Below are 16603 nucleotides of genomic sequence, written 5' to 3' on the forward strand. Positions count from 1 at the left end.
ATATTTATTAGTGGCTACCTGGGAATAGTTTGCAGGTATAGCAAGTGCGTGGGGGAAAGTTCTCACCGACTTGATTTCATGCTAACTCCTCATGATTCCGTCTAGTGTTCTGTGAAGACCCGTGGCAACTTTCTGAGCATCTGTCTTGCATTTGCCTAACAAGTTAATTAACACTTTTTGTCACTCTGGCAGCTTTGGAGGGGACGGGAGGGGCATGTGACAGCCAGCGCTGCCTTGGGTTAACCCTGCACTCACCCAGCCCAGGAAGAAGGCAGCTGAGCTTGGCATTGTCAAGGCAGAGGTCTCCACACTGACCCTCTCCTTCTGTCCACAGCTGGGGCACCCAGGGTGACTTCTCCACGACCCATGCGCTGCCGGCTGTGAAGGTGAAGTTGTTCACAGAGAGCACAGGCGTCCTGGCCTTGGAGGACAAGGAACTCGGGCGGGTAAGCACTTCCCATCACAACTATTCATACAAGTTGCTCCAAAGAGCAGGTGTCCCCAGATCCCAAGAGACAGCATTGCCAAGAGCTGAAAGACCTGGCTTTGCAATTTAAATCCCGGGCTCCACTCTACATGGACTGTGCCACATTGAGCAAGTCCTTCAACCTCTCTCAGCCTCAGCTTCCCCTTCCCAAATCCGGTTACCACAACGCGCACTGCAGAAGACAGAGCAGGGTTCTCACACCTTCCAGCCCAAACATCCTGTAGATCAAGGCGTTCCCATGCCCTTTACTATCCTGAAGTGAAAGTCTTAGGTATTTAACAAACCTACCCACATAACACTCTTTAAAGAGACACAGCATATAAAGGGGAAGTAAAAGAGAATTAAACAGTAATTATTTAATTTCAAAATGTGAAGCACCAGGCACAACTGCACTAGGCCTAGGGAAGGGGCCCCACATGGAGCGTCACTGTGACGGGGCAGCTGCAAGTTGACAACTCAAAAGCCTAAGGACCAGTACACTGATTTCTTGAATCGACAAACAAGTCTTGGTAACAAAATTTTCTTGATTTCCCTGGAAAGGTGCCAAAAATACGTTGAGTGTATGTGTAAAAAAAAATTAGAATCTGGACTCAGTTCATTATAAACAGACTTTTCCACCTCCATTCATATTCAGTGGGAATATTTAAAAGTCAGGGAGATGCAGGAAATTCCTTATCGGAAAAGATAATCTCGCTCCTCTCCTGGACTTTCAGTATCCCTGGGCCCCGCCCGGTCAACACCAGCAGAGCTCAGCACCAATTATTTTTTCAACCATAAATGTCCCCCCCAGTTTTTGCAATATCCGGGGCCGGGGGGATTGTACCACCGCCTTTGAGCACTACTGGGATAACACAGATATTTCTTCTGGCGTCTCAGCTACTGATGCTGCACCAAAAAGCGAGTAGTATTTTCAGACTGTAAGTTAGCCAGCTTGACCCGCTCCCATCACTCACGCTCACTGCCTGTAGTAAAATCTGAGCTCGGACGCGCAGCCTACAAGGGCGCGGCTGACCCCTGCCTGGGCTTCTGCCCTCCCCCTCAGCCCACTTGCTGCCACTGTGCCCAGGATCCTTAGTCGAATGCCAGTCCCTCAAACAAACCAAGTTCTTTCCCGCCTCAGGGGGCTCCTCTCTGCCTGGAGCCCTGGCCCCACCACCCAAATCTTTGAAAGGCTGCTATTTATAAATGCCCCTCCTGGGAGAGCCTTTGGGGACTGCCCTCCCTCCTCTTGCTACCGAAGCCCCCATTCACACCCTCCACTGAACCCATCCCCAGGGAGAGAGAGAGAGAAAGAACTTACAGAAATGTTGGCCTCTGTATCCCCCCAGACTGCGAAAGCTCCAAGGAGACAGAAACCTAAACTATTTTGTCCCGCATCCCCCCCCCCCCCTCCCCAGAGCCCAGCACGTAGACTCTCAAGGCTGAACGGATAATCCCTTCCGAAAGCTGTGTGACTTCAGACCAGACTTTGAGCCTTTCTGGGCCTCTGACATTTTATCTAGAGGACAAGAGAATGCCCCAGGCAAGCACAGGGGCGCCCGTGGCCACGCCAGCAGGAACACATTAGCCACGCTTCCTGCCTTCTTCCTTTGTCCTTCCTTGCTCTGCCTGTCATCTGTAGACCCGACCTGGAGTCACATTGCTAGGACCCACGCCACAGATGGAAGTAAAACAAAAAGTGAACAAGGGTAACAGCAAAAAGAGTGCCCTCTGCCCCCTGCCAAAAAGGGAGGGGAATGAAAGAAGACGGTCAGGGTTTTCTTTCAGAAATGAAAAGTATTTATTTCTGTCCCTAGGGAAAGAGAGACACACAGATGGGGAAGCAGCTTCCCTTTTATTTTTCTTCAAACTTCTTTTCCATGGAGAATCATGTCAAGAGCCATGAGCGTCTCAGAGCACTAGGGTATTAATGTCAGAGGAGACGAGTCCAGAACTCAACCTGAGTCTGCCAAGGGCTCTGGGGGACCCAGGAGCCCCTGGAAATTGTTTGCAAATGGTGGGGGGATATGTGCGCTTCTCTGGACTCACTAGTTCAAAGCTTTCGCCAGCTTCTCAAAGCTGTTCCCACTCAGAAAAGTTAAAACCACTGGGCTCGTCAAACCCTTTCATTTTAAAAATGAGAGAACTGATTCCCGAAGAAGGCAGGAAACTTGCCCAGAGCCACCCAGTTCGCTGGGGCCCATGCACAGCTGTCCCCTTTCCATTGGCCAGACCACTGTCCTAAGGACTTTATGCGCAGCCCCTCACTGAGTCTTCGCCGTGACCCTCGTGAGGCAGCTACAGTTGTCGCTCCTCCGGTCCAGGTGAGCACACTGGGTGCGGAGGTGGCAACTTACCAGGAATGATGTTGCCTCGTCTCCAGGGCCATTTTTACTACCCCTCGGTGTCCTCAGCAAAAACAGACCCCTCAGCTCTGCGCCCATGAGCTTGCCACAGCTCCCACACAGCCATTCTTCCCTTAATAAATCATTCCCTCTTATACATTCCCCCGGATACTAGCTTACACTTGCTGCCGCCAAAGCAGCTTTCCAGTTGCAGCGGAGCTGGCCTGCCTGGCCTCGTGCCAGCTGGGGCGCCCTCTGCCGGCGGCACCTCCACAGGCAGCCGCTGGGTGACTGCTGAGCCAGCTTTTTAGCCGGAAGCCATTCATTCCTTGGCGCCCTCAGGACACAGCCACATTCGAAATCCCCATTCTACGTTCATTCCTTCAATAATATTAATTTGTTCCGTCTTTACTATGTTTCATTTTTATTAACCTTTCTAATTTAAAAAATTCATGCATGCTGTAAAAAATTAAAATGGACATGGAATGAAATTACTAATCCCTTCACCTCACCCTGGTATCGTTCCCCAAAGAAAGAACCTTGTTTTTCGTTTATTGTATGTTCTTCCCCAAATAGTCTCTGCATGTACAAGCATAGCCTATACAAGCATATGCGTATATATCCCTCTTTTAAAAGAGAGCACAGTAGGAAGTTATTATATACCTACTGCTCTGCACTTTGCTTGAAATATCAGTGAATTTGGAGATTAGTCCATATCAGCCATATTGACTTCCCTCCTGTTTTCATAGCTGGGTAGTATTCCATTGTGTGGATGCATCCTAATTTATTTAGGTTGTTTCCAGTCTTTGGCTATATAAACAATGTTTCAGTAAATAATCTTCAATTTATTTCTTTGCACATATGGGTGTGTATGTATAGGACAAATGTCAAAAAATATTTTGCTGAATGAAATTTGAATTTTGATAGATACTGTCAAATTGTCCACCCTAAAGAGTAGTATACAGCAGTTTATACTTCTACAAAAGGCATAGGAGTGACTGCCTCCCCACCCCCATGCCTACACTTCAGTACTATCCAATTTTTTTAAAATATGTTTTTATTGATTTCAGAGAGAGCAAGGGAGAGGAAGAGAGAGATAGAAACATCAATGATGAGAGTTATTGATCAGCTGCCTCCTGCACGCCCCCTACTAGGGATCAAGCCCAAAACCTGGGCATGTGCCCTGACCGGGAATCGAACCGTGACCTCCTGGTTCATAGGTCGACACTCAGCCGCTGATACTATCCAATTTTTATGCATCGAATATGATTGTAGGCCCACTGTGTTCTGTCATTTGTGCTACACACAGAACAAACAGGAATAGTGATAGGCAAAAATTCTTAACCTCAAAAGACTTAAACGGCTGTAGACATAAAAACTAGGCCTTATAGGGCAGTGTGGTGAAGGACACCTGGGAGCACATAGCAAGGGGACACAATCCAATCTGAGGGGAGGGGATGCCTTCCCAGCCAGGGGCACGGAGGTAGGGAGGGATATCTCGGCCAAGTCTTGAAGGGGACCAGCCAGGTAAAGGCTCAGGGTGAAACAGTCCCCTGGAAGGACCTGCCTGTGCCCAGGTAACTAAGAGAGCGGGGCCCGGCTGGCTGGCAGCCTACCGCTTCCTGCAGGGGGCCGGTGTGTTCCCACATCAGCATCACCACATCAAAGCGCAGCACACATGGGCCTCGGCTGAGATGACGAAGTGCTTGATTAGCAGCCTGGAATGTCCAGATGAGGTGTCTGGACTGTGCGGGGCTTATGTGCACCCAGAAGGACCCTAATAATTCAGCAAGGTTGACACATACAAAGGAGTCGTCGACCCATCAGGAGGGTGGGGTGAAGGTGGAGGAGAAATGCAGTGACCTCATCTCCCATCCACCCTGGAGAGGAGGTCTCCCCAGGGAGCCCCCACGTGGGGGAAGAAGTCTTTGTAGAGAGGCCAGTATTGAGCTGAGGCCATTTGCATTGGCAAACGGACACCACATTGGCAGTGGGAAACCTGCCCAGAACCATATGGTGGGAGGCCTGTTAACGAGCTCCGGGTGCCCAGAGCTCTGCTCCCACCGACTCTGCCAAACGGGCAGGAGCAGAAGGTGGCCAGGGCCTTGCCTGCTGTCGTCCGGCCCTGGCTGGGGCTTCTCCTCTCAGCACCCCCCTTTCCTTGCTTCCCAGCACATCACCCCAACTCCCCACTCAAGCCACCGGAGCTCAGGAGAGAGGGTCAGTTTCGCTGGTATCAGCAGCCCTTCCTCCCATCTCTCCAAGGCTCAGGTCTCAGGATATGGAAGTGATAGGGTGACGGAGGGACGGCATTCTCTTGAGGGAAGGGAGTGGTGTTCACCCCCCTGTGGCACCCTGACTTACTCATTTACATCTAATGTCCTCCAGCATGTCCAAGTCCGCTAGTGCCAGTTAAGTGAACTTATACATTTTATGATAGAATTTTAACTAAATTAACCCTCACAAAATGAACGAATGGCCTGAAAAGATTACTACAGAGGAGCTCTGGTTTGAAGATAATACTAATATTGCGAACCTGGCAAATGACACAAAAACAAGGAAGCTGCCCCCAGTCCTGCTCGCAAGAGCTCCGTCGCCCACCCCGAGAGAAAAGCAGCCCAGTACAATCAGACAGGATCCAACATCAGTCAACATGTTATGAAATTATTTACAAGGCTATGGAAATGCAGATTTACATCCAGTATCAGTCAGCCTTGCCCTAAATATATACGGTTAAATACAGCTAATAATGGAACAAAGCCACCACAATTAGCAAGATACTTAAACTATAGTTTTTGTCTTTAGCCCATTTTTTAAGACTTCTATGTTTATGTATGTTTTATGATATATGTAGTTAATGTTAACACAAAGTAAACATATAAACATCCCACTCCTTCCAAGTGCACGTTCCCCAGGTCCCACCCGGCTCCCGAGAACTCCTTCCCCTCAGGTGCAGAAGGGGACGCACTGAGCGCCTCACTCGCAGCCTCGGAGGCAGTGAGAACAGGCGCATGTCCCTCATCAGAGCGCCATCTCCAAGGCACACTGGTGGGGGCCGTCCCAGGCGCCAGCCCTTCCTCAGCTGTGCACCCCCTTCAGGGCCAGGACAGAGCTGGTTGTCATGGGATAAGATGAAAGGTACAGCTGGGGGGAAAAAGGGCAGCAGAAACCGGGCTGAGATGTGTGACTGTCAGCAAGTCCCCTCCCTTCTCTAAGTGGCATATTTCCATCCATCAAATAAGGTCCCACCCACCTTCCCTGCAGCCTCTGAGGGATTTCTCCTGCTGAAATGGTGGAAGGAATCCCACAGAATGGAAGAAGAGTGGACTCTCAGTGCCCTCTGACACGTAAGGGTGTCTCTCCCCTCACACCCCGTCTTATGTGAAGAGCATGCCGGCGGAGAGCAGGCTCCAGTACTTCTGAGTTTGGAAAAGTGTGGAAGCGAGATCACAGAAATCGCCATCCTTGCTTTAGAGAATTCGCCAGGGAGGGAGAGGAGGGGGCAGAGGGCACCATTTCTGCCCTCTGGCCTGGCTGCTTGGCAGGAGGCAGCCGAGGTTGGTAGGTGGAGCCTTGGATTTGAGTCCCACGCCCAGGCCTCCTCTTCATGTGACGCTTTCCCTCTGGCTATGGAACCCGGACAGGACACTACTTCTCCGCAGCAAAGTTTCTCATCGGTAAAAACATGCCCATCACAGTGTTTCTATTTTCTGGCTAAGATGATTGTCTTTTATCCCAACAGGTTATTCTCCATCCCACCCCGAACAGCCCCAAACAGTCAGAGTGGCACAAAATGACAGTCTCCAAAAACTGCCCCGATCAAGACCTCAAAATCAAGCTTGCCGTCCGAATGGATAAACCTCAAAACATGAAGCATTCTGGGTAAGTGTTGGACACACTTCCATTCATTTCTTAAAATATTTTTTAAATAGAAAACCTGATCCTCAGTGAATCACATGGAAAGAATTATAAAGGATTCATGCGAGGTTATTAAAACACTTACTCTGATATTTACAGTCGCCCCTCGGCGTCCATGGAGAATTGGGTCCAGGACGCCCTACAGATACAGTGGCGTAGGACTTGCATGTAACTTAGGCACATCCTCGCATATACTTTAAATTATTCCTAGATTCCTTGTAGTTTCTAATACAATGTAAATGCTATGTAAATAGTTGTTAGTCTGTATTGTTTAGGGAGTGATAACAAGAAAAGTCTATCCATGTTCAGTACAGACGCAACCATCTAGGCCTAACTATATCAGCAACAACGTACCATTTCTAGAATATTTTTGATCATAGCTGTTTGAATCGCAGGACACAGAACCCATGGATCCAGAGGGCCAGTTGTGCTATGCTTCCTCAGGTCTCAGGATTACTGCACTGTATTTGCATTGGTGGTAACTGTCAAGACAGAACCATTTCCTTCTCTCTCTGGCCAGGACGTCTAGTGCATCCCCTGCCTCACTAGCAGCATCCTGGGTGATTCTGGTTTAGGAGGTTTTGTTGGCTTCAAATACCTTTTCAAAGGCATTCCGATTTTCCAGACTCTAGGAATCACTCCCTTGCACCTTTGTTAACAGCCACATGCAGTTGCCATAGGCGACCTTCAAACAATCAACTCACATTGAATCAGTTTTAGTGTGTAGTATAGCTTTTAAATAAACAACAACAAAATAGAAAATGTATGATCAGCATTAGTTTCTTAAGATTTGAGAATGACCAGTTAAGTAATTTCAAACAGAATTAAAGAAGGTAAAATATAGTTTTATTTTACAGATAAAATTAATGATTTCTATAGAAAATGTTTACTGACAATTGGGTATATGCTGAGCGAATGGCCTATTAAACAACACTGCTTAGACCCCACTATCTCAGGAAATGTGACCACCACGTAGGGAGGAGTTGTGCCATATAGTTCTGAACAGAGAACATTTAACCAACAGAAGGGAATGGATTGTTTTTCAAGGATTCTGCAGGTACCATTTGCCAACCAGCTATAACTATGCTTAGCCCCTCTGGTCAATGGAAATGTCTCAAATTTGGGGGTATGTATGTTTATGAGAGGCTTAAAGTGGCAAGACTGACATGAAAACTGAGATAGCTTATATACTAGAGGTTTGGGGGAGTCAGAAACCCACACCAGGGCCTAGCTGCTGATTCAAAGAGAAGCCCAGGAGCAGTCCAGGAGGGAGGCTGAGGGCCAGAAGCACAGCCCCCAGCAGACGGGCAGCACATGGTCGGTCAGAACAGAGCCGAGCCTTGGTGCCTCGGAGTGCTGGGGAGCAGACAGGTTCCTACCAGTCAGGGGACTGGAGCGCTCCTGCATGGGGACTCTGGAAGAAGCAAAGGTTTGTCAGGAGCTGGAGACCCGGCACTGAAGCTGAGCATGGCTTGGATTTGGAAAATTAACATGGCCTTGTCTTGAGGCCAAACTCAGAGCTTGACATGGGATTATGGCAAAGCTCTTTCCTTGCAGCCATGCGAAGACTGCGGGGCGTGAGCCTGGCCCTTGCTACACACTGAGTCTTTTTTCAACCTTCCATCTCCTCAATTAGATCAGAGTCTATGAAAATGTTCATGAGATATTTCTGAGATGTTGGCATATATCCCCAGAATGTTCAGTGGGAATTCTCCCTCATATCTCTTCCCCTTCAAGGCACACACCAAGGTTTCAAGCAAATAGTTCGAGAATTCTGTTGGGTTCTGCAGCACACAGGGGAAATTCTGCATTTTCAGCAAAACACTCACACACAGAGAGAGACAGAGAAGTGAGGAGTGGGGAGACCAAAGAGAAAGGACAAAAGTATGAATGAATGTACCTGTCCTCAACACTGCCTTTTGAAAACTTCCTTAAAAAGACCAGCAGCTCATTCCAGGCCCTTGGAAGCCCTATGCTAGGAGTTTCACAAATACTCTCATTGCATCCCCATGGCAAACCTTTGACGTAGGTATTATTTTCCCCATTAGACAAATTCCCACATTCTTGTCATGGACTCTGTTGGAATTTGAACTATCTGATCTGGATTCAGTAACTTTTCTGTTGATTTATTTGTAAAATTATTAACATATTTCAGGTGCCTTGACCCTATAGATGAAAGAAGAAATATGTAGCTCACTTCTGCCATGTTCTGTAGCTATTTAATCCACTAGACTGCCATTTAAAGATTACCCCTGCCAGGAAATATACAAAGAGGGCCTAGAATAGCCCTGAAAAGTGAACAATAGATACCTTAATATAACACCATCAGCCATACTGTGGTCTGAACCAGAGATGATTCACGGAAAACGGAAATATTATAAACTACTTTTTTTTTTCCTCATGTAAACTTAAAATAGCTTTACTGAGCCCCATTGTGTGGGAGAGAATGATGGGGACATCAGAGCACTGTCACTGCTTGGAGGATTAGGGAGAGCAAGGAATGTTTAAGAAGTATGGCTGAGGTTATAAACGTATCCACTTTGATGTGTACTGAAACATAAAAGGAAACTCAGAATTACTACTCAGATTGTGGTTCATTGAATGAGCCACAGACCCATTCAGAATAACTTTCTTTACTGAATAGGAAAAGGTCCAGTCAGAACATCAACACTGCTTTTTGGCTTTAAGACATCGGTACCTGGGCATATTTGAGAATTAGCAACTCCTCGGTGGCTTTCCAAGCAGTATCTTTTACATCCACGTGGTGCTTTAAGTTCAGGGAGTACATTCACTTGCATTAGCTCACTTTGTCCCTGGAACAGCCTCACAAGGGTTAGGCAGTATTGTCCCCCCATCTTAACAAATGGCCCTCTTCACCAGTTGCTCAGACTAAGACCCTTGGAATCATCTTTGACGTTTCTCTTTCTCTCTTACCCCTCACCTCATCCATCATCAAAGTCTCTTCACTCCACCTTCAGAATAAAATCCACAGTCCAGCCTCCCAGTACCACCTCCCCATCACCATTCGAATGCAAGCCCCCATTACTTCTCCCCTCACCTGTTGTGCTTGCGTCATAAGCAGTCCCCCTGCTGTCCTTGCCTCCCTGGAATCTATTTCCCACCTGAAGCCAGAGTAATTCTTTTGCAAAACACAAGTCAGATCCTGCTGCTCAAATGCTGGAGAAGCTCCACTGATTCCCCACCATGTTCAGAAGTCAACGTTGTCACCATGGCTACGGGGGCCTATCTGATGAAGACTTCACTCACCTATCTGACCTTGATCACTGCTCCAGACATGTTGGCCTCCTTGCTGTTCCCAAAGACTCTAAGTGCACCCCAACCACAGGGCCCTTGTCCTCACTGTTTCCTCTGCTTTGAATGTTCTTTTTCCCCCATGCTGGCTGATGTCCACATGGCTCACCTCGATTTCTGCATGTCTCTGCACCTTACTAGAATGCCTTTCCTGGCCCTCCTTCTTACTGTGCTTTATTTTTACTGGAGCACTTATCATCATCTCACATATCATATATTTCTCTATTAGTGTGTTGTCTGTCTTCCCCACTAGAGTGTGAGCTCCTTGTCTTTAGGGACAATTGTCTCCTTTGTTCGAGGTAGAAGCTATAGGGCCTGACGTGTGGTAAAAGTCCAATAAATTATTTGTTGCATAAGTAAGTGAATGAATGAATCCCTATTTTATAAATAAGTAACTGAGGCTCAGAATGCTGAAAAGACTTGCCCAAGTCAGAGTAAGATAGGTCTAGAATCGTTTCAGTTCAACCTTAACTGTGGATCTGAAACTTAAATGAACCACAGTCCACCAACCCTGAGTAATTCACAGCAATTCTGATTTTCCTTTTATGTTTTGACAAATCTTAAAGAGAATAGTTTATAAGTCTCAGCTGTGCTTCTCAAAATCCCCTTTCCTCTTTCATTTTCTTATCGGTGCCCTTGCTCTAGACTCCTTGATCTTCAAAACCATTGCACTCCTCTCTCCTCCCCATAAATCTCCAAGACACTTCACATGTTAGCTGTGACTCAAATGAAACTACTTAGACTGGACTGACTGAATATTTTTAGTATTTCCTTTTATGTCCCTTCTTGGCTGATTTTCTATAAATGTCAATTATATCTAGTCAATTGATCAAATCTTCTAAATCCTTACTGACTTTGTATCAATTATTAATAGAGAGACATTGAAATCTCTCACTATAACTGTGGATTTGTTTGTTTTTCTTTATAGTTCTGTCCATTTTTGCTTAATATATTTTAAACTGCTGTCTCTGTTACTAGATGCATAAACATTTAAGATTATTATATCTTCTTGATGAATTGACCCCTTTATCACTATGAAATGATCTTCTTTACTTCTAGTGATATTCTTTGCCATAAAAATTACTTTGCAAATATAGTCACTCCAGATTTTTTCAAAAACTAATGTTAGCATCTTAAATTCTTTTCCATTATTGAAATTTTTTTACCTGTCTATGTCTTTAGTGTCAAAGTGCATTTCTTATAGGCAGCATGGATTTGGGTCTAGATTTTTAAATCCACCCCGAAGCTCCGCCTTTTAAGATCGTCTATTTGTATTTAATGTAATTACTGAAATGGTTAGGTTGAAATTAAATTGCTGTTTGTCGTCTTGCTAGATGTTTTCTGTTTGTTCCATCTGATCTTTGTTTCCTTTTTCCTCTTTTTCTTCCTTCTTCTGAATTTTGATCCCATTTTATCTTCTTTATTGTATTAGCAAATAGAAATGCCGACTAGGTCAGCTGCCTGAATGTAATGCTTGGCTCTACCACTTACTAGCTGAGGGCAAGTTGCTTAACCTCTCTGGACCTCATCTTGCTGAGCCTAAAATGGAGGTAATGATAGCGTCAGCCTCTGGGGTTGTTGTGAGGATTATACGAGTTGATAAATGTCAAGCATTTAGATACATGGTCAGCTACAGCTACAGCGGCGGTGGTGGTGGTCGTCATCATGGGTGCTTTGCACCTTTCCGAAGCCCATGCTCCCTGCTGGGCTGCTGCAAGAAGACTGAGACAATGCAGTCTTGGTGCCTGCCTTGTTCTCTCCCATTCCCCACAGACGGGGCCGGGGGGGGGCCTCTGGGTAGGAATCATGGTTTTTGTCTCACTGTGACTACTCTTCTTAGAAAAAAAATTGTCATGAAGAGTTTCTGGCAAAAATATCTGCCCAAAGAGAACAAATGCCTCCCTCTCCACGTCAACCAGAGCAGCACCAGCCCCTCAATTCTGGGATGACTGTCCCTTTTTATCATATACCCTGGGTGCTGCCCTGCCAAGTAGCCAGGATAGGGGACACTGAGGTTAGGGAGTCTTCCATGCATTTGACTGGAATTCCTGGGACTTAAGTTGAACCCAAGTGCACCTTCCTTGTCTCTTTTTATTCCTTTGTAGTTCACTCTGGGTGCTCTTATAACTAAAATGCCCCCAGGGAATGACAGGGATGTCAGTGACCCACTGGCTTGGGATTTACCAAAATGCTAGAGGAAAGGATGCATTAGCATCATCATGCAAAATGGGACCTGGAGATCCAAACCCAGACACGTGTTCCTCACTTTATTTCCCAGTAGATATGTGCCCAAAAGCAGAACAAAAATTGAAATAAAGAATCCAAAGTTGAATCCTTTGCAAAGTTGGTAGTTACAGACTCTTTCTATTAGGACTGTTATTTCTACTACTAGCATGACTACTAGTAGCAGCAAGAATTACAACAAACAGCAACAATGCCTGACATTATCAAGATCTTACTACGTTCCAGGTATTGCACTATACATGTGACATGCATCATCTCCACCAGTCCCCACGACAACCGATGGAGTTGGTCCTGCGCTACTTTCATTTACAGCTGAGGAAACTGAGGCCCAAGGCAGCTAAACCAAGGGATCCCTAATGGCAGGCCCAGAATTCTCACCTGGGTCTTCCCACTCTAACTCTGAGCTAGAACCACCAGGCTAAGCTTATGCTCACTACACAGAATGCTGATTAATCTATTCCTACATCCAGATTTCCACATACCCAGACTGTCTGGGGAGAGAGGTGAGGGCCACCGATGCCCACACCGGTAGAGCTGTCTGCAGCGTGAGGAGCTGGAGGGCAGACCTGTGTTCTGCAGACAGACTTCATCTGCTGCAGGTGCTTCGCAGCCTGTTTCATGAGCGCATCTCAACCTGAGAGAAGCCAGAGCAGGAGCTGACTAGACAGAAGCAGGACGTTGCAGCCCTCAGTCTTCCTCCGTTTTGACACCTTCTGGTGTGTGCAAAATCAGCGATGAATTCTGAGGCAAACCTCCGAGGGAAAGCCCCTCCTTCACCCAGACCCACCACTCCTTTCCAAGGAGGACTGCTCCCTTTCTCTGATCCACTCAGCCTGCCCATCCAGGGCCTTTCACCAGGAGTGCTCTCTGTTCAGTTGAAATAACTACTCATGTTCTTATTTCCACAAGAAACCACATCTGTCATCTAGGCTAGGAGGAAATATATGCAAATAAAAAGAGGGAGCCCACTTTGTATGTCATTAACTACTTTAATCCTCATGACAACCCTGGAAATAGGTACAGTTAATATTATCCCCATAGTACAGATGAGAAAACTAAGGCAGAGATAAGTCTAGTAACTTGCCCAAGGTCACACACAAACCTAGGCAGCATGGCTCCACATTCCAGCTCTCAGCCCTTCCATGTGGGTATAAAGAATTCCTGTAATGTGTGTGGCATTGCACAGCAGACTAGTACAGCTTCTCTGAGCAGGAGCTAGTATTTTTATTCTGAAGGAAAAGTTAATGATTCAATATGAATTACATTCTTTGGGAACCAGTGAACTTTTCCTACTTCCATTCTCATCAATTAAAACTATACACGCTTTAGACGTAGTAGCTGTGTTCACTGTTTCTGATCTCTTCATGTGGATTTAAGTTAAGGGGAGAGAGAAATGAGCAGTAGCTGCCAGATATAATTTCAGGAAAGTATGAGACTTACAACCTGCCAGTCATTACTAAAAATATAAAATTTTTCACACATTTTCTTTATTTGATCTTTTATTTCATCTGTGTACATATGTCCAAGGAGATTTCCTTTCACACATCTAGCTATGATTTGCTGCAAGCAATGATATGCTTTCCTCTGTCCACGGAGATGTTTTATTTTCAGGCAGACTTTTATTGGGCATCTACCTCCTGCCATGCGTCATGCTCATACTTCACAAGCATCATCTCATTTAATCCCCTCTGCACCCTGGCCCTGTTTTCACAACACCGAGAGGTCAAGCAGCTTGCCCAGCATCCCAGAGTAACAGGCAGAACTGGAACTGGAAGGGTATGCTCAGTACCAGCACAGACCAGTAACCCTCCCTCTCCTTGTCCCTGGCTGAGCCCCCCCTTTATGTCCATTTCTGCCGTGAGCATGGTAATATATTATTTCAAGGAGGTGGAGAGCACTGTCCAGGATGCCTAGATTCACGTAACAGCAGAGCTGACCAAGTTGCCTTCAGGGTGATGAACAGCCATCCAACCGCTCCCACAGCCTCAGCCTCGGCCCAGCCCAGCCTCTCTCGGCTTCACGCTGTAACCCTCTCCTCACTGGCCCCCCTTGCCCCTCCCATCTATAGCACACCCACCACCACAGCCACTGGGAGCATCTTAAATAGAAATATAATTTTGTCACTCCCCTGCCTGAAACCCTTCCCTAGCCTTCCATCCTTATTTAGAATGAGTGTATTAATGATACAATTTACTAGTTTAAAATATCACTGTTTGCTGTGTGTGAATGGAGTTTGAGGCAAGAGAGAAACCAGGGAGACCAGTGAGGAGCCTGTTGCCACGGCCCAGGTGGACATGGCGGTGATTAGGGGGTGGCAGTGGAGATAGAAATAGTCAGGATATACTTTGGAAGGAGAGCTCGAAAAGCTTGGTGACGCATTGCATGTCTTTATGCAATGTTTTTAAATCTCATCAGAAAGCATTATAAAGATCACTCTGGTTTCCCAAGAACACGGCATCCAATTAAAATATAGAAAATAGCCTGGTTGGTGTGACTCGGTGGTTGAGAATCGACCTAGGATCCAGGAGATCGCAGTTGGATTTCCAGTCAGGGCACATGCCTGGGTTTTGGGCTCGATCCCCAGTAGGGGGTGCGCAGGAGGCAGCCGATCAATGACTCTCATCATTGATCTTTCTATCTCTCCTTCTCCCTCTCCCTTCCTCTCTCTGAAATCTATAAAAACATTTCAAAATTAAATAAAATATAGCAAATATTTATTCACCACCTACAGTTGACCCTTAGATGATGCCGCAGTTAGAGACACCAACCCCCGAGCAATTGAAAATTCATGTATGACTTTTGACTCCACAGGCAGCCCTTCCGACTGTGAATCTGACATCCACAGATTCATTCCTGGGAACCTGAGGTTGGGAAACAGCGGTTGGGAACGTTGAAAATTCTGTTTTTGATCTGCTGTTGAACCCGGGAGTGTGAGACCCGAGGATTAGACAGGCTGACTGAATTTACTAAAAAACTCAGAGTATTAGTGGACACGCACAGTTCAAGGACCAGCTGTATAAGGAACTGTACTAGGAAATTAAACGGGAGATGTTTCTGTGCTAGAAACTTAGACAGAAGGAGCAAGGCTCCTTCCCTGGAGGAGCTCACAGTCCAATACATCTGATAAAAAAGAAAAGCGAATGAATTCTTGCTACCAGCAGAATTTATTTAGGGGGCCCAGGAGGTGGTGACATCAAGGTAAGGACTGAAACTTAGGAAGAATGTGAGCTGGAACCTCAGGTGCGGGGAGAAGGCCTTCCAGGCAGCGCAACACGCACATAGTTAGAGTGGCGAGGCCGTGATGTGGTCGGAATTACAGACAATACCATGCACAGATGCCGAGTCGAGCTAGCCAGGCCCAGAAGAGGAAGAGATCTCTAGTCTAAGTCAGGCCAAGAGGCTGGATTTTGTCTTTAGAGGCTAAGGTTTCCCTGAGTGTATTCATACCACTAGAGGTACCCAACGTCATTTCACTATACACAGACAAGCATGTGTTAGTTAGGTGGTTACTTATGTATTTTAATGTGTGCTGCATAATATATAATTAGTGTGTGAAGGTTACAATATGAAGTCTTCTTTCTAAATAAATTTATTCATGCAAAATAAGGCAACTTAAAGAACAATTTCAAGTAAATCATAGAATATATAGGTGGGCAAATACGGGAAAATTCATGAAAGTGGAATGTGAATGGCCAAAGTTTGGGGCTCCCTTCGTGTAAGTGGGGGAGACCCACTGAAGGAGCATTGGCAAGGGAAGGCCTGATGGCATTGGCAGACGGCGGGTTATATCTCCTGACCAGGAGGGTGACAATCATTCTGGGGTCCCTGAAACCCATGCAGAGGTTCCCCTATAGCAAACCTGTGGCCTGGGCCTGTAATGGAGGAGGTGTGAAGTGAAAAGACTGAGCAGGGAGAAGAGTTTCGCAGAAGGTAAAATCACCTGCTCTTGGCAATCTAGGAACAAGAAGTGAGCAGAAGGCCCCAGGGTGACTGACTCCCAGGTTTCCGGCTTGAAGGTGTGAGTAGATTTTGGCCACCAGCCACTCCAAGGACCCCTGAAATTTGTCAAACAGTATACATTTTAATTAGGTGCATTCTTCTTTATGTTCCAAAGAGGAAATTCTGTCTGACTCTTGGTGAAGTGAGGATTTGGAAGTTGTCCAATCGGTTCTGATAGCAGGTAGGGTCCGTTTTAGACTCGAGTGTTTGAGTGTATCAGGGGATGGCCAGAGCTCTCCCCACTTGGCCTAACAACCTGAAAACCAGCAGCTCGCTTCTTTGATCAATGCCGGTTCAACATGTGACAATGCACAAGGCC

General features: G+C 46.3%; 1 protein-coding gene across 11 annotated transcripts in view; it reads left to right on the forward strand.

Annotated features, from left to right (window-relative positions):
* Nucleotides 1-16603, forward strand: part of CADPS (calcium dependent secretion activator) — a 434736-nt gene that overhangs the window by 253559 nt on the left and 164574 nt on the right. For all 11 annotated transcript variants that reach the window (XM_081160526.1, XM_081160532.1, XM_081160524.1 and 8 more), the window contains exons 7-8: nt 335-446; nt 6554-6693. In XM_081160526.1, the coding sequence (XP_081016652.1) occupies nt 335-446; nt 6554-6693 (252 nt within the window). The remainder of the gene's footprint in view (nt 1-334; nt 447-6553; nt 6694-16603) is intronic.

This window comes from Miniopterus schreibersii (genome assembly GCF_964146895.1).
Source record: "Miniopterus schreibersii genome assembly, chromosome: 15".
NCBI lineage: Eukaryota > Metazoa > Chordata > Mammalia > Chiroptera > Miniopteridae > Miniopterus > Miniopterus schreibersii.